At 47.5% G+C, this 18,133-nt stretch overlaps 1 protein-coding gene and 1 long non-coding RNA gene across 11 annotated transcripts in view; one reads left to right on the top strand and one right to left on the bottom strand.

Annotated features, from left to right (window-relative positions):
* Gm16845 (predicted gene, 16845) overlaps window positions 1-12,779 on the top strand; it is a 15,130-nt gene extending 2,351 nt beyond the window's left edge. The window contains exons 2-4 of one of the 2 annotated variants that reach the window (NR_040406.1): window positions 2,668-2,731; window positions 2,898-2,999; window positions 11,591-12,779. This is a non-coding gene — a long non-coding RNA (predicted gene, 16845). The remainder of the gene's footprint in view (window positions 1-2,667; window positions 2,732-2,897; window positions 3,000-11,590) is intronic. The other variant, NR_040407.1, reaches the window with a different exon arrangement.
* Ecsit (ECSIT signalling integrator) overlaps window positions 1-12,944 on the bottom strand; it is a 14,862-nt gene extending 1,918 nt beyond the window's left edge. Inside the window, exons 1-7 of one of the 9 annotated variants that reach the window (XM_011242539.3) lie at window positions 11,997-12,944; window positions 10,671-10,856; window positions 4,796-4,913; window positions 2,876-3,293; window positions 1,239-1,462; window positions 331-388; window positions 74-222 (exon numbers count right to left, since the gene is read on the bottom strand). In XM_011242539.3, the coding sequence (XP_011240841.1) occupies window positions 74-222; window positions 331-388; window positions 1,239-1,462; window positions 2,876-3,293; window positions 4,796-4,891 (945 nt within the window). In that variant the 5' untranslated portion in view covers window positions 4,892-4,913; window positions 10,671-10,856; window positions 11,997-12,944. The remainder of the gene's footprint in view (window positions 1-73; window positions 223-330; window positions 389-1,238; window positions 1,463-2,875; window positions 3,294-4,795; window positions 4,914-10,670; window positions 10,857-11,996) is intronic. The other 8 variants (XM_011242538.3, NM_001253897.1, NM_012029.2 and 5 more) reach the window with 8 other exon arrangements.
* Window positions 12,945-18,133: the final 5,189 nt, after the last annotated feature.

Below are 18,133 nucleotides of genomic sequence, written 5' to 3' on the forward strand. Positions count from 1 at the left end.
CCTTCTACATGGGCCCTGGGGGTCAAACTCAGGTGGTCTGGCTTGGCAGCAAATGCTTTGGCCAGTAACTCACCTCTTCCTCAGGAGGTGGCAGGTCAGCTCTTAGGATGTGATAGTAGACACACTTATTACGAAGCCAGAGAGGGAAGGGGCCCTCAACAAAAACAGGCCTGGATGGGTTGTGGCGGGCCAGGGCAGCTTGCTGATCTGGACTCTGGATTCCTGGTGTAGAGATGAGAACCTGTTGGTGCCTTAGCAGCAAAAGGCCCAGGAGCTCATTTAGTGGGCCCAGAGGGATCCAGCAGAAACTGGGATAGGCTGGGGCCTTACCTACAATGTGAGGCTGTGTGGGATCTTCCATGCCTGTCGAGTCACTGGGCAAAGACATCTGCAAAGAAGAGCAGGGCGGTGACTCCCCAACCTCTACAGGGGAGCCTAAGAGCAAAGGGAGGGAAGGGGTGCTTCCTGGGCGACTGCACCACGTCTTTACAAGTAGCCTTTCTCTGCTTCTTTGTAGCCAGCTTGACCAGAGTGCCAACACTGAGAGTTTACCCAGAAGCCATCAGCCTAAGTTCAGCCTGCAGTGAGCTAATCCAAGTCACTGTACCTACATAGCTCAGTTTATCCATGCGCAAAAATGGCAGTGACAGAAAGTAACAGTTCTTCAGATGGTATCAAGAGCTTGACTCGGCTGGGGAGTGCTTGCCTAGCATACAGCATAAAGCCAAGTTTCTCTCTTTTGTCACTCACTAGGAATGGAACCACAAGCCTTGAACAAGGAAAGCAGGTGTCCTACCACTGAGCCATACCCCCAGCTCCATCCCAACAGGGAATAAGGCAGAGACTCCTGTGTAGCTCTGGCTGACATAGAGCTCCCTATGTACGGGCCACACCTGGCCCGTCAGTGGTTTTTTGTTTTGTTTGAAGCACTATGTAGCCCAGGCTGACCTTTAACTCAGAAAGATCCAGGCATCTCTGCTTCCCAAGAGCTAGGATTAAAGACAGGAGCCACTGTGCCTGGCTGCTCTTTTCTTTATAAAGTACCCAGCCTCCAGAATTTTGTTTCAGCAACAAGAGGAGGATATAGGGTCTTTTCTTCCAATGAGTAAATAGACTAAGACAGGTCCAACTGTGGTAATAAAGGGACGATCACGGTCACTGTCAGGACAGTAGCAGAACCCAGGGAAGCAGTAAGGCCCAGCCAGGGAGGGCAGCGACATGTATACAGGAATGCATACCTGGTAGACAGTGACCTTAGCACTGAGGTCAGGCTCCATGTGTCGCAGGCCTAGCTTGGCCAGGTCCAAAGGGTCCTGGGGAAGATCTCGGGGCACTGGGTAGGGGTTGATATTCTTGAATCGGGTGAACCACAGCTTCATCCGCAGGAACTTGAGCATGGGGTAACTTTTGCGCCCGAATATCTGAATCAGTAGGAACTCTGTCTCTGCGCTGGGCATGACCCCTGTTTTGGGCAGATCCAGGACTTGTTAAACACAAGTTTGAAGTCAGTAAGAACAGAATTACAAGGGATTTACTTTTCATGATTTGTTTTCTTCTTACTTTGAGACAGCGTCTTGCTACTAGCTATGTAGGTAGCCCTGGCTGGCCTGGAAGTCTGTCATCTATAGAGCAGAACTCACAGATATCTGCCTGTCCATGCCTTCCAACTGCTGGAGTTAAAAGGTGTGCACTACCACATCTGGCCCATCCATGGTTTCTTGTTTGTTTGTTTGTTGGAAGCTGAGGCTGAGGCTAGGGCACAGTTGAGTAGTGTGCTGGTCTGGCACATACGGTGGAAGGCTTGACTCCCAGCACCATATAAAAGGGGCACTGTTGCACATGCCTGAGATCCCAGCACTTGGAACAGTAGGCAAAAACCTGCCAAGGCCAGACATGGCTACCCAGCACAGCAAATTCAAGGGCAGCCTAGGCTACATGAGACCATGTAAAGTGTGTGTGTTGGGGAAAGAGGGCTGGAGAAAGAAATAGCTCAGCAATTAGGAGTATGCACTGCACCACTTTTAACTCGAATTCCAGGGCATCCACCACCCTTTTCTGGCCTCCTTGGGCACCAGAATTCACATACCCACTAACACATAGCATACATATAATTTTTCTAAAAAAGATTTATTATATTTATGTGAGTACATTGTACCTATCTCCAGACACACAAGAATAGGACATCAGATCCCATTATGGATGGTTGTGAACCACCATGTGAGTGCTAGGATTTGAACTCAGGACCTTTGGAAGAGCAGTCAGTGCTCTTAACTGCTGAGCCATCTCTCCAGCCATAGCATACATATAATTAAAAATAAATCATAAAAACAAAAAAACCAAAACCAAACCAACCAACCAACAACAAAAAACCCCAGAAACGGGCTGGTGAGATGGCTCAGTGGGTAAGAGCACCCGACTGTTCTTCAGAAGGTCCAAAGTTCAAATCCCAGCAACCACATGGTGGCTCACAACCATCTGTAACAAGATCTGACGCCCTCTTCTGGAGCGTCTGAAGACAGCTACAGTGTACTTACATATAATAAATAAATAAATCTTAAAAAAAAAAAAAAAAAAAAAAAAAGAATTCTTTAAAAAAAAAAAAAAAAAAACCCAGAACCATACGGAGTGAAGGATGAGCTTGAAGCCCTGTCTCCCCTCACTGCCTAGGAGCTGAGGTGACAGGGAAGCACCCGAGGTTTAGATACAGGGGATCAGCCTGGAGACATCCCAGGTAAGTCCTCCTCCAACTTTTCTACAGCCCAAGCCTAATAATTGGAAGAGGGAGGGGAGAGGGGAGGGGCAGGCGAAGGACTTGGGAGACTGAGAAAGGTGAGTGGAGAAGGATGCGAAGGAAGGCTGGGCCCACATTCCTCACCGTGTCGTTCCATCTGCTCCAGGACTGCGACCCCACATTCCTGCTGCCGTGGGTAGTGGACGAAGATGCGCTGGATAACGTTGCGGGGCCGGAAGACCTCCTTGGGGAAAACATCCAGCAGCAGGTTGTATACTGACAAGTCCCGCTCCACACCAAACTCTGGCATCTTGCGCAGTGCTAGGTAGATGAAGTCCACGTGGCCGCGCTTGCGCACATTGTGCGCCCCAAAGCTGCGCACTGCGTTCAGGAAGCTTGCCTTGTCCCGCTCCCTGTTTCCTGATGGCTTGAACGAGTCTTCATGCATTGCTGGAACCTTGATGGGCTTCCTCTGGGGCTCCGGGGGTCGAGGAACCAACCACGGCTCATCCTTGTGTGTAGCTGCACTACAGTGAAGGCCTCGTAGAGCCTGGAGGGACACCTGGGAGAAAGGATGGTGCCTGCTTTTTGTTTTCTGTTTCTTGGCAGAGGTACCCTGGACATCATGGAGGACCTTTTAGGCGCTTTGATACTGTTACTGCTAACCGTAGCTTAGATATCATGATATAGTACATTAAAGTACAATGCCACATGGTAGTACACACCTGAAATCCCAACCCCAAGGAAGCTAAGGCAGGAGAATTGAGAGCTCAATACTTGCTTGAGCCACACATACATGTTCTAAGGCCATATGAGATTACATATGGTGCATACACACGCATACACACACGCGAAGAAAACATCAAGAAGCATTGCCAGGACCACATTGTTGTGGTTTGAATGAGAATTTTCCCCACAGACCTGTCAAACTCTGCTTACAGCATTCACTTGCTTGGTTAGACCAAATTTCCAAAGTCTTCCACCTTCCCAAAATAACACAGTCAGGGTCTTTATAGCAACCACCCTATTTGTGGACACCAACTTCTGTACTAGTGCTTCCCTGTTACTGTGATGAAGTACCATGAGCTAATCTGGCAGTGTTGTATGGTACTGGCTTTGAAGGCAGGAAGGAAGCAAGAATCCTGAGAAGGTAGGAGGTCCCAGGATACCACTGCATCAATCTGTGAGAGTGAAGCTTGGGCTGCTGAGCAGACCTCAAGATGTTGGTGATGTCAGAGCTATGAGATGTCTGCCAAGGACAGCCGCACAGGGACTGGAGCCAGTCTGGGGTGGGGTATGGCTTAGGGCAGCTGAGCTAGAGGAGTGGGGCTGTCTGAGCACATTGGAGCTACAGGGCTTCCTGTTTGCACTGCTGGGTTTTCAGTCTTGTTTGGGGTTCAGTATTTCTTCATTTTGGCTTCATTCCTCCCTTTTGGAATGGAAGGATGGAATGTGTCATTCCCTGATGGAAGAGTGTGATTTACTTCTACGTAGAATGTCACAGTTGCGAGATTGCACGAGTCTCAGAATAGACTTTGGACTTTTAAATGGTATTGACACTGTGACAGACCATAGGAACATTAGAAATTGGATGAAATGCATTTTGCATCATGATAGTGTCAGGAGTCTATGTGGCCAGGAGAGAGGCAGATTGTCATGGTCTGAGTGAGAAATGTCCCTCAAAGGCTCTCGTATTTGAATACTTGGCCCAGCTGGTGGCAGTGCACAGGGAGGGTACAGAACCTTCAGGTTTATACCGGCTTCTCATTTACAGGTTGTTCTCCTTCCTACATGCTTGAGATGTGATCTCCAGTTTCTACTCTGGCCACAAACAGCCATAAGGGACTCTACCCTTGGAACTGTAAACCAAGACACTCTTTCTAATGTAAATTGCTTTTGGCCATGGTCATAGTACTTTAGTACTGCGATGGCAAGCTAACACAGGACCACAACTAGGACAGGCAGGACAAGGGCCACCTTCAGTTTCTGTGGCCTGATCCTGAGAGGGTGAGAGTAAAGCCAGGCCGTTCCCTCTCCACCCACAAATGCCCAGCCTGTGGTTACCTGAGCAAAGGGAGTTCCTGAAAGGGCAGGCCTGCAGAGGCCTCCCCAGCCCCTAGAGAGGCTTCGCACCAGCAAGTTGACCTGCACCCAGCTCATGTCTCTGTAGATTCAACCACACCTAGTTGAGAGGGATTGAGACAGCATTAGCCTGCAGCATACCTTCCATGAGACAGGGCGTCACTATGACAAAGAGCACAGTTCAGACAGAAGAGCCTAGTCCACCAAGCTCCAAGGGTTACTTCTGTCTGATTTTGTTATTTTCAAAAATAGAATATCATATTGCCCAGGTAGCCAAGGGTGGCCTTAAGCTCCTGATCCTCCTGCCTCTGTTTCCCCAGTGCTGAGACTACAGGTGTGAGCTATCATGCTTGGGAATCTTTCCACTATATTTACTGATTTAGTGTGCATGTGTGTGTGTGTGTGAGCGTGCACATGTGTGCATGCACATGCATGTATGCGTGTGCGTGCCCTTGTGTGGAGGTCTGAGGATAGCTTGGAGAACTGGTTCTCTCTTCCATGTGGGTCTCAGCATAGAGCTTGGTTTCTAGGCTTCAGCAAGCACCTTCATACAGTAATCATTCCACTGCCTCATACCTGGGAGTTTTTCTTCTTCATTTTTTTTTAAAGATCTATTTATTATTATATGTAAGTACACTGTAGCTATCTTCAGACTCTCCAGAAGAGGAAGTCAGATCTCGTTATGGATGGTTATGAGCCACCATGTGGTTGCTGAGGTTTGAACTCAGGACCTTCAGAAGAGCACTCAGTGTTCTTACCCACTGAGCCATCTCTCCAGCCTCTTCATTTTTTTTTTTTTTTTGAAAGACTTGCCTGTTTATTTTGTGTGTATACTCAGGTTCACATGCTACAATACTTTTGTGCAGGCCAGAGGACAACTTTTCAGTAGTCTTCTCCCTCACTTTAGGAATGCCATGACATCTAGCTTTTTGTTTGTTTGTTTTTTGTTTTTTGAGACAGGGTTTCTCTGTGTAGCCCTGGCTGTCCTGGAACTTACTTTGTAGACCAGACTGGCCTCGAACTCCGAAATCCGCCTGCCTCTGCCTCCCAAGTGCTGGGGTTAAAGGCGTGCGCCACCACCACACCTGGCTCCAGCCTTCTTTTTGAGACAGGGTCCTACTAGCCCAGGCTGGTTTAAAAGTTGCTATGCAGACTAGGCTGGCCTCAAACATCACAGAGATCCCCAACCTCTGCCTCTTGCGTACTGGGACTAACAGCATGCACCATGTTTCCTGAGACAGCTGTCACTGATCTGGAGCTTACCAGTTAAGCTAGACTGGCTGACCAGTGGGCCCCAAGGATTCCCTTTCTCTGCCTCCTCCATCTTTAAAAGGAAAAGAAGGCAGGCTTGGTTGGGCACAAGGGTTAAGAGAAGGGGCTCAGGGGCTAGAGAGATGATGCAGAGGTTAAGAAGAGCACTGACTGCTCTCCCAGAGGTCCTGAGTTCCATTCCCAGCAACCACATGGTGGCTCACAACCATCTGTAATGGGATCCTATGCCCTTTTCTGGGGTGTCTGAAGACAGCTACAGTATGCTCACATACATAAAATAAATAAAATCTCTTAAGAAGAGAGAGTGGGCTCAGAAGGAAGTAGGAGTCACCTGACAACAAGTGTGGCTGCAAACAAAATTATTATTGTTATTTTTATAAAACTTTATGTGTGCATTCCTGAGAGTATATACAAATGTGCCAGGCACCAGCACAGAGGACAACTTGCAAAATCGAGTTCTCTCTCCCACCACGTGGGTCCTCGGGATGGAATTCAGGTCCTCGTGATTAGTAGCAAGCACCTTTATCCCAAACTATCTCCCTCTTTTCTTTGGTTTTTCCAGAAAGGGTTTCTCTGTGTAGCTTTAGCTGTCCAGGAACTCATTCCGTAGCTTGGGCAGGCCTCGAACTCACAGAGATCTGCCGGCCTCTGCCTCCTAAATGCTGGGCATGTGCCACCGCCAACTGGCTGATTTGTTTAACTAAAAAAAAATTTCTTTTGCCACATGTATGAATATTTTTCCATTATGTAGGTGCATCACATGAGTGCCTGGTGCCTGAAGACATCAGCATAGGGCTTTGGAGCCTCTGCAACTCAAGGTTCAGATGGTTGGGAGCCACCATGTGGGTGCTGGGGATTGAACTCAGGTCCTTAGGCTTGGCAGCAAGCACTTTTACCCTGTAAGCCATCTTACCCGTCCCATCTCCTTTTGACCCTGGGTACCTGAGATAGAGCTCAGGTGGTCAGGCTCCTGCAGGAAGCACTTACCTATCTGCACTGTCTCCATGGCAGCTCTAGGTCCTTTTCCTGCCTGAGTGCTACAACCAGACACTTGGTGCAACACTGACAAGTGGCCAGAGTGCACAGCCTTGCCTGGCAAAAGAATCTATTCTTTCACTGGGCATGGTGGCTCATAGCTTTAATCCCAGCACTCAGGAGGCAGAGGCAGGCAGGTATCTGTGAGTTCGAGGCCAGCTGTAGATAGAGCAGAGCTTACAGACAGCACTAAAGAAGAAGAAACTGACTCCCATTTTCCATCCAGAAGGCTGGAGATGGACGTGTTAATACTTGGCAGACTTTGTTCCTCTATAAAGCCAGCCCCACAGCACCCCAGGATCCTGAGAGCTTTGTCTCAGTCAGTAGAGCCCATTTTCAGGAAAGAGGGCCCTTGTATTCTGCAAAAGAGATTGCTATTCTGCTTATTCTTCCATGGGCCCTTGTCCTGATCACTGTTCTCAGCCAACAAAAGCCACTCTTGTGGGGCAGGTGCTTTGCTAGGGATTTTCAATGCAGCCATGCCTAAAGCTTTGTTGTGATAACTGTCTCGTGTACACTTATCCCCAAACTTTTACTGCTTAAATGTGCAAGAAATAAGTCACTCAGCATTAGACTCCAGAAGTTTGGAACCAGGACCAGCTAAGTTCTGCTGACCCAAGTTTCCTTCTTTGTTTGTTTGTTTTTTCCAAGACAGGGTTTCTCTGAGTAGCCCTGGCTATCCTGGAACTCACTCTGTAGACCAGGCTGGCCTTGAACTCAGAAATCCACCTGCCTCTGCCTCCCAAGTACTGGGATTAAAGGCGTGCACCACCACTGCCCGGCTCCAAGTTTCCTTCTTAACCTTATCTGGACTCAGTGCTGGGTATGACACTTGCAGGGACAGCGCAGCCAGTGTGTTCTACACAGAGAGATGTTGTTTCTAACAAATAAATAGAGCAAGTGTTGGATTTTCTCAAATATTTTTCTGCATTGCCTGAAATAATCATGTAGTTTTAGGGTTTTTTTTCTATTGATATATACATAAATGTTCAGATATTAAACTAACCTTGCATTTTGAAGATAAATTCTCTTAGGATGATGTAGAATTCTTTTTGCATGTTTGCAAGCCCATTGCGAGAGAATTTTATAGTCATATTCAAGAGGCACTAGTGTGCAGTTTTCTCTCTTTCTTTCTTTCTTTCTTTCTTTCTTTCTTTCTTTCTTTCTTTCTTTTTTATGGTTTTAGAGCTTTATTGTAGAAGGGCAGAGAGAAAGAGAGATGGTTAAAGAAAGAGAGGGGCTGGCCATGGCCACGTGGAGAGAGGGAGAAGAGTGGGAGAGAAGGAGGGCTAGAGATGAGCGTAAGAAAGGAGAGAGCTTAAGAGATGTGTACAGTTTTCTTGGTATACCTGTTTGGTTTTGGTATTGGGGTATCTAGGCCACAGAGAACATGTTAGGAAGAGTTTGGATCGTTCTTGCCACCACTAAAACTTTGCAGAAGTGGGTGCTGTGGCATACACCTGTAAATCCCAGCACTGGGGTGGAAGCCTTGGGTCAGCCTTAGATACACAGCAATATGAAAAGTATGAAGCCAGCCTGGACTACATGCAAACCTGTCTCAAAAACAGGAAAAGAGCTGGGCAGGGGTGGTGCATGCCTTTAATCCCAGCACTTGGGAGGCAGAGGCAGGCGGATTTCTGAGTTCAAGGCCAGCCTGGTCTACAGAGTGAGTTCCAGGACAGCCAAGGGAACACAGAGAAACCCTGTCTTGAAAAACAACAACAACAAAAAAAAAAAATACAGGAAAAGAAAACAACACAACAAAACACCTTTGGGATGACACAATGGCTTTGCAGATAAAGGCAGTTGCTGCCATCCTGACAACCAGAATTCCATCCCTGCAATCAATCCAGGGTGGAAGGGGAGAACCGACCCCACAAGTCGTCCTCTGACCTCCACTCCTCCAGTGGCATGACAGGCACGGGCACACAGACGCAGAGTAAATAAGTGAAAACAAACAAACAAACAAACAACTTTCTCTAGTTGAGCCAGACATGGTAACACACACCTTTAATCCCAGCATTCAGGATGTAAAGACAGCCAGACCTTTGTGAGTGCCAAGTTCTTACATATGAGAACTTATTTAAGGAAAAAAACAACAACCCCTTTTCTAGTGTCTCCCATTTTGGCCCAAAATCTCCGCTCAGCTCCCTGCTTTCTTATCATTAAAGCTACACCTTAGCCATGTCTACGCACTGGCTCCTTCCTCAGCAACCTGATGGCTGCCCTAGTAATGCCTGTCCAGTGAGTTGGTGTGCGCAACTCTTTGAGGAAGCCAATGACTTCAAGATGTCAACTTTCTCCCAAGTATTAGATAGTGAAGTCCCCTTCCCCTCAGCCCTTGTTAACATCTTGGGTTTCTTCCTAGCATCCATGCCTATTTCTCAGCCAATCATGAGATGGCTTTCAGTGTCCACAGTGTCTGCAAAGCTGAGGATGCAGACAAATGCCCTGGGAGCACAAAGCCTGCAGATTCAGGCTTAGTGGAAATATGTCCGCCCTTCTGCAACTTTCAGGTGATAGCAACAGCTGCTGGTCTGAGGATATGCAATTGGACCGGACTCAGGCTGTGACTCGGTAATACAGACCTGGCCTAGACTCCTCCAGTGAGCTGCTGGCCCCCGTGAGCCTCTGCTAGGGGGCTAGGAGTGTGGCTCAGTAGTAGAGCCCCTGCCTAGAATGCCCCAGTTAGAGGCTGAGGGTGTGGCTCATGGTATGTACTTGCTTGGTATAGTTAGATGAAAAGAATCTAAAACCTTGCTTTGCAAATTGTGTTCCAGGACCTGTAAAATATTGGCTCTAACTGCATGAGAATCTGCATTGTAATGCCCATAGGTGGCTCCAACTTGTATCAGTGTCGTGAGTATTCATGCTCATGGTTCCCTGATGCGTTTGCCTCCTACAGAAGCACAACTCTGGTACAAAGCAGCCACCCCAAACTCCATTCAGGGAACACCAACTGACAGCACTTTTGTTTACAGTGCTTCTCTGGAGGTAGCCAGTAGCACCAGTGCTTACTCCAGCCACAACGTAGGAACCATCCAGCATTCACTGTGTCCCTATTCAATCCATCCGAGTTCTGAAGATGGCTTCCAAATCTATCCCTCTTGCAGGTCACCACAGCAGTCCGTGGTCTACTCTCCTGCATACGTTTTTGCCCTCTCTCTTCTGCCCTCCCAGTTACTTCCTTCCATTGCAAAGGAAAGCTTTTAACAACAGGAGCTAGGTGAGCTTGAAATGTGGCTCCATTGGTAAAAATGCTTGCCCTGAAAGTATGAGGACCAGGGCTTGAGCCCTACATACAAAGCGGCTTGCAATCTGAGCAGTCGGAGGAAGCAAAAAAGGGCAGGTCCCCGAGCTCGCTGCTAGCCAGCCTAGTCAGTGAGCTACATGTCCCACTGAAAGATCTGTCTCAGAGCACACGGTGGACAGCTCCTGAGGGACAACATCCAAGGTTGACATTTGTCCTTTGTACACGTGAACACATACTAACATACATCCCTGTACCCACATATGAACACATAAGATTGCTGGGTGGGATAGCACATACCTGTAATCTCAGCACTTGGGAGACCCCGGCTGGCAGACCTCTGAGTTTGAGGTGAGACGATCTATATAGGCATAGCAAGTTCCAGACCAGCCAGGACTACATAGGCAGGAAGATGGCCTCCAGAATCAAACCAGCTGGTGATAATTAGTAAGTCCCATGTCAGTCTGAGCTACAGTAAGGTCCTGTCTAAAATTTAAATAAATAAGAGTGGGGAGAGGAAATTTAGCTGAGAAAGGAACTTGCTGTTGGAACAAACAAAGCAAACCTAATGACCTGAGTTTAAACCCTGGAACCAACATAAGGTGTATGGATAAAACTCCAGAGCTGTCCTCTGACCTCCACCATGCACCAGTGCACATGTGCCCCACCTCCATACCATGGCTAAAATAAAAACTTCAAAGTAAATACACATCGGATGGAGTCCACCTGCTGTACCTCCCCTCTCTCTCATAACTCCAGCCACACTGTTTTGGTCTGATGCACCTCAGGCACGGGCTTTGAACTTTTTTTTTTTTTTTTTTTTTTTTGGTTTTTGAGACAGGGTTTCTCTGGCTGTCCTGGAACTCACTCTGTAGACCAGGCTGGCCTCGAACTCAGAAATCCGCCTGCCTCTGCCTCCCGAGTGCTGGGATTAAAGGCGTGTACCACCACGATTCTTTTACCCTCTGCCTACTACTTACTGTCTTGGTATATGCCTGTAATCCAGCACTCAGAAGGCTGGAGCAGGAGGATGTTCATGATGAATTCAAGGCCAACTTGGGGTACATAAAGAATCTTGTCGCAGGGAAAAACACATTGCTTGCAACAATCACTGTTTTGAATTATCTGTTATGTTTGTGGTTTGCTCAATTAGGAAATACTTTTTAAAATCTGTTTTTCTCATCTGATTTCTGTTTAAAATCTGGTTGTGTCTCCACTAGCTGGGCCAGTGCATGGTACATGGTAACTGCCCAACACCGACCAACGGAGTGGAACTAAGCAAGTTTCTACAAAACAGAGAGAAATCTGAACAGCCAGGTCGCGTGTGTGTATGCGTGTGGGCTGGCACGATTCCGGGTCTCTAAGAGGTCTCATTGGAAGGTTCCAATGCCTGCGTCACAGACAAGATGTGTGGCCCAAGTCCGCGGTCCCATCTGTGAAACGGACCGCCTGCAGCAAGAGGTGCCCAGCAACCTTTCCAGGCACGTTCCCAAGCCTGCACCCCAAAAGGTCACAGTGTCCCGACTCTGAGGCCGAGTTGAAGGTCATCCTCCCCGGCTCTACCAGGCCTGGAAGTGGACGCCCCGAATCCCAGACAGTCCCATAAACCTCCCACGCGCGACCCACCTACTCACGTGGCCAGCCGCAGACCCGAGCCGGCTCTGTGGGACCGCTGGACGCTGTCATGTTGAGCCACGGAGCTTCCGGTTACGAGTCGAAGGTGACAGCAAATCAGAAGAGCCTGTGACGATAGGTCCCGCCCTCAGGAAGAGATCCACCAATAGGAAGGGGGGAGACGCTGGTTTCTCCTCAGGAGCAGGCCCTGCCCCTCACTGAGCTCCAGAAGCCTGGAGACTTTGGATACCAGTACGGAGGCGCTGGAGCGGGTTCCCCGGCGTCCGTCCGGTCCAACTTTCTCCGCGGTGTGGTAAATTATTATTATTGTTACGGACTGGAAGCACCACATCCGGTTCGGAGCCCAGGGCGGCTTGCGTGCTAAGCAAGCACTCTACTGCTGTCAACTAAGCCGCAGCCCCAGTCCCGGAATGCATTTTTTTACTAAAGAGGTTTTTTCAGTTTGGTTGGTTGAGTTGTTTGAGTCAGGGTCTTGCAGTGGTGCTCAGCCTGTTCTCAAAACCCTGGATTCAAGAGATCCTCGGGGTTCAGCCTCCCGAATAGCTGGAACCTCAGCTGGGCAACACTGCCAACAGCTTTAACAGAATGTCAAGCTGTGTTTATTTTTACTGTGTGTTATGTGTGTAAGTCTATGTGAGCATGTTCGTGTGGGAGTCAGAGGGCAGCTTGGGGGATGTTCTTTCCATGTGGGTACTGGGGATGAAACCTGGGTCATCAGGCTTGGCTGCGAGCACTTTTAACGCCCTTTAATAAAAATGTTTGAAGTTTGAATTCATCTATGTGAAATGGCCATATAAGTACAACAAGGGCTACTGTGAAAAAGGACATGCATTCCTGACCCCCCTCTCTCCCTCCCCAACAGGGAGTCTAGATTGACTCTTTAGCCCACCCACACTGAGGGCTGCGAGGCCTATGGAGTGCATGTCTAGATGACTGGATCGCCGGGGAATTGTACGCATGTATAGAGGAGAGGGATTTTATACATGTATAAAATGATTGAATATAGGCTTTTATTGTTTTAAGTGCATTTTTAAACATTGTTGTATTTTGGGTGGCACATGTGGTGATAATTTACTAGAATCTATCCTTTGAGTCCCAGGGATTGAACTTGGGCCATCAGACTTGGCAGCACTTTACCCACAGAGCTGACCTGTCAACCCCATAAGTAATTATTTTTATTTATTTATTTATTTATTTATTTATTTTGTTTGTTTGTTTTTTCGAGACAGGGTTTCTCTGTATAGCCCTGCTGGCTGTCCTGGAACTCACTTTGTAGACCAGGGTGGCCTCGAACTCAGAAATCCGCCTGCCTCTGCCTCCCAAGTACTGGGATTAAAGGCGTGTGCCATCACCGCCCGGCAGTAATTATTTTTAAAACAAGGTCTTGTGTAGCCCAGACTAGCTTTGAGCTTGTGTGTAGCTGAATTTGATTTTGATCTGATCTTCCTGCCTCTCTTGTCCTGGGATTACGAGCCTGTACCACCATGCATTGTCTCTGTAGTGCCAGGGATACAGTCCAGAGCCTCTTACATTGTAGGCAGGTTCTCTACCAACTGAGGTGTAGCCCCAGTCCTTTTCTTTCGTCTAGACAGGGTCTTACTGTGCTGCTTGGCCTGGCTGACCTGGACCTCTTTATATAGACCTAGCTAGCCTTTGTTTATGGCTCTAGTTGGCAGTGTAAACCTGGGAGAGTGGAGCCTCAAAATGAGGCTGACTAAAGTCTCATGCTACAGCACATCAGGCAAGTTATACTCTGGGCATTAAGAAGCATCGCATGGGTAAGGTGTTCAATTGTAAGGGCACACGTGGCAAAAACATGTTTTCCCATAGAGGTAACATGAATAACAACAGCTGAAGCAAATGTACTGCTGTTCACTACCCCCTGGGGGAGTAGCACAGAAGCACATCCAAGAACAGTTCTGTGTTGTGAAAAAACTGAAGTCACAAGAGTCATGTCTGGTTTTCTTAAGAGCACCCAGAATTCTCACACAACTCCATCCTTGGACTGTGTTCCCACAGGCCTTGATTTCATGGAGATCTGCAGTGTAGTGTGTGCTGCTGCAGGAAGTGCTGCTCTAGACTTGGCCATAGATAAGCATCTTGTGCCACTGTGCTTGGCCACTACATTAACTATTTTTAGGTTATTAGGATACTAGCTGTATTAGTCAGGGTTCTCTAGAGTCTCAGAACTTATGTATGGGTAGTCTCTGTATAGTAAAGGAATTTGTTGATGACTTACAGTCTGCAGTCCAACTCCCAACAATGGTCTGCAGCAGCTGTAAATGGAAGTCCAAGGATCTAGCAGTTGCTCAGTCCCACAAGGCAAGCAGGCAAAGAAGATAGAGAGTAAATCTTCCTTCTTCCAATGTCCTTAAGTAGGTCTCCAGCAGAAGATGTAGCCCAGATTAAAGGTGTGTGCCATCACACACACACACACACACACACACACACACACACACACACACATGCACACATGACCTTGAACTCAGAGATCCCCTGTCTTAATCTTCTGGAATTCATAGCCACTATGCTTCAAGATCTCCCTGCCAAGATCCAGGTCAGAAACTTTTAACTCCCAGCCTCCAGATTAGGATCACAGGAGAGCCTTCCGATTCTAGATTGTAGTTCATTCCAGATATAGTCAAGTGGACAACCAGGAATAACCACTACACTAGCTATTTTTAGGATTACTATTATTATGTAGTCCAGGTTAGCCTCAAACTGGATCTGTAGCTAAGAAAAGGAAGAAGATGGGAAAGGAAAGTGAGCAAGCCCAGCACGCGCCTGGCATCCTAGAACTGGAGAGGTGGCGGTGGGAGAATCAGCAGTTCACACTCAGCCTGGACATGGTGGAGCCTGGGCTAGATGAGACCCTGACTCCACAAAAAGGACAGACTTTAACCCAGGTGTGACTTACGAGGTGATGCCACTGAGGGCTGATTGGGATACATGGAGTCATCAGAATGGGGACCAGTTATTGAGACCTGATGGCTTCATATAGAGAAGAGGCAGAGGCAAGCACACCTCTTAGAGCTGGAGACTAGCCTAGTTCACCTAGCCTTTCCTAGTCCAGCTAGAGCTACATAATAAGAAACCCTGTCTCAAAAGGTGTGTGTGTCAGGAGGACCCAGAGGACGTGTTCCCACTCCCCGTCTCTTGGCATGCAATGCTTTGCACTTACTGTGCACTCTGCCAGCAAGAAGGCATCACTCAGTGTTGAGCCTTTGAACCTCCAGAACATATGTTAAACTGAATGAATCCTTTTTTATAAAGCTACCCAGTCTTGGGCATTTCACTATAGCAACAGGAAACAGATTAAAGCACCCAGACAAGGCAGAGGGAGATCTAGGGCCTTGATTTGTCTCTGCCAACCCCTTACTGCCTAGTTAAGGCTGTCCAGTGAGAGATGATGTGCATGCTACTGACCTTTCTATGACCTTTTCTATGGCTTCTGCCTTAGTTACTTACTGTAAAAGTAGGGTGCTCTAGCTGGGCAGACCAGGGGTCAGCTCAGGGGACCAGTTACACTGCTACGACTTTCTCTTTGCCTTTGATGGTTAATTGTTTTTGGTTTTTGGTTTTTTGTTTGTTTGTTTTTTAAAGATTTATTTATTTTATTTTATGTGAGTACACTGTAGCTGTCTTTAGACACTCCAGAAGAGGACATCAGATCTCATTATGGATGGTTGTGAGCCACCATGTGGTTGCTGGGATTTGAACTCAGGACCTTCAGAAGAGCAGTCAGTGCTCTTAACCACTGAGCCATCTCCCCAGCCCCTAAATGTGTAGCCCAGGCTGGCCTCGAACTCATGATCCTCCTGCCTCTGCCTCCTTCAGCAAATCCTACTGGCATGTGCCACCACAACCAGCGGTTAATTTTTAAAAAGATTTATTATTATTATTATTATTATTATTATTATTATTATTATTATTATTATTGACTATGAATCCCTGACTAGCCTGGAACTTGCTATGTAGACTAGACTGGCCTTGAACTCACTGAGATTCACCTGCTTCTTCCTCCCAAGTACTTGGATTAAAGGCCTGGGCTACCATGCTCAGATAGTTTGATTATTTTTATGTGTGTGTGTGTGCGCGCGCGCGCGCACTTGTGTACAATGCCTGTAAAGGCCAGAAGAGGGCATTGAGTCTGAAACTGGAGTCACAGGCAGTTGTGAGCTGCCTGCCACATGGGTGCTGGGAACTAAACTTGCTCTTGCTGGCTTTGAAGGCACATGTGACACTTAAGTGCAAGCAAAACACTCATGCACATAAAACTTTAAAAAGAATAAAGTCTTTAAAATGAAAAGGTACCGTGGGGCTTAATGTGTAGTTCAGTGGTAGAGTGCTTAATCAGCATGCATAAAAGTCCCGAGGTTCAGTTCTCATGCCAGCCCCAGAGCAGTGAGGTAGTGGTGTGACCCATGTCAGTGCGTTTGCAACCCCAGAGCTGCCTTGGATTCCTGGGACTCGCGGGGGAAGGGAGAACAGATTCCCACATGTTTTCCTTTGCTCTTTTTGTATGTGTTTTAGCTTGTGCTTGGATGCACTCACACAAGTATATGAATGTAATAAACATTTAAAAACAAACAGGGCTGAGGAATGCAGCCCCAAGTGGCTGATTTAAACAAGTGCTTTCACTGACACCTGTGTCCCTGTGTCAGTCCTACGTGGTCTAGAACACAATAGTATATTTGAGGCCCCAGGTGTCCCTCTTTATCATGAGGTCCTTAACATAACCCTAGGAAAATAGTGGAGAGTGCTGGCAGACCTCCTGGCAGCCAGAGGACCATGCTTCCCATCACCAGCCATGAGTCACCGTGACAACACATACCCTGGGTATGACGCACACAGAAGGCATACTGTCACCTCTCCTGTGCTCTTCCCAAAACGCTTCAGTCAGGGCCAACTACATAGAGAATCACTGCTGAGGGGTTGGCACGGGGGTCAGGCTCACAGACGACTGAAGGACAACCAGTGGAGAGTCTATAGAGGCGTGAGACTGAAGGCACACTCTACTTGCCTATAATCCCCAGACTTAGGAAGCTGAAGCAGGAGACTTGTGAATTTGAGGCCGGCCTCGACTACATAATGAAATCCAGTCTCAACCAACTAAACAAACAAGCCAAAAAGTTCATTTATTTTTTTACAGCAGTTAACATTAAGGGCTGGAGAGAGAGCTCAGGAGTTAAGAACACTTACTGTTCTTACTCTGCTCTTGCAGAGAACCTGAGCTCAGTTTGCAGGACCCATGTGATAGCTTGTAACTCCAGCTCCATGGATCCAACCCTCTGAATACTGCATACACATACATACACTCATGTGTACATGCAAACACAAGGGAGCACATATACACATGTACTACTTTAAAAAAAAATGTTAACACTGGGGCTGGAGAGGTGGCTCAGCAGTTTCTTAAGAGCACCAACTGCTTTTCCAAAGGTCCTTCTTGCGCGCGCTCGACTGGCCAGGAAGAACGACGCTGCAACAGGATCCTTCTGCAGATGTTTATTGGGAGAGCTTGATTGTAGAGGCGAAGAGACCTCGAGCCCAGAACTGGTGCTGCTTTTATAGGCCTAGGAGGGGCGTGTCTCACACCCGGATTGGTTATGCACTAAGCCTTATTTGCATGTTCCTCATCTGATTGGCTACTCTCTCTCAGTACCTTACAGAACCTCATTATCATACCTCATTTGCATGTCTCACATCTGATTGGTTATACTCTCAGTACCTTACAGAACCTCATTATCATACCTCATTTGCATGTCTCACATCTGATTGGTTATACTCTCTCTCAGTACCTTACAGAACCTCATTATCATACCTCATTTGCATGTCTCACATCTGATTGGTTATACTCTCAGTACCTTACAGAACCTCATTATCATGCCCGGGCCAGGCAGTGTCTTTGCAAAAAACTTTACTGCATATGTACACATTGGTTGTTTGTCCAAACTTATGCGTGGTGGCCAGCAGTAGTCAGTGCCACTCTGCAACCGCACATGTGGCTTCCCACAGGTCCTGAATACAATTCCCAGAAAACTCATGGTGGCTCACAACTATCTGTAATGGAATCCAATGCCCTCTTCTTGTGAGTCTGAAGACAGCTACGGTATACTCATATACAT

The sequence above is a fragment of the Mus musculus genome, chromosome 9 (genome assembly GCF_000001635.26).
Source record: "Mus musculus strain C57BL/6J chromosome 9, GRCm38.p6 C57BL/6J".
In the NCBI taxonomy this organism is placed as follows: Eukaryota; Metazoa; Chordata; class Mammalia; order Rodentia; family Muridae; genus Mus; species Mus musculus.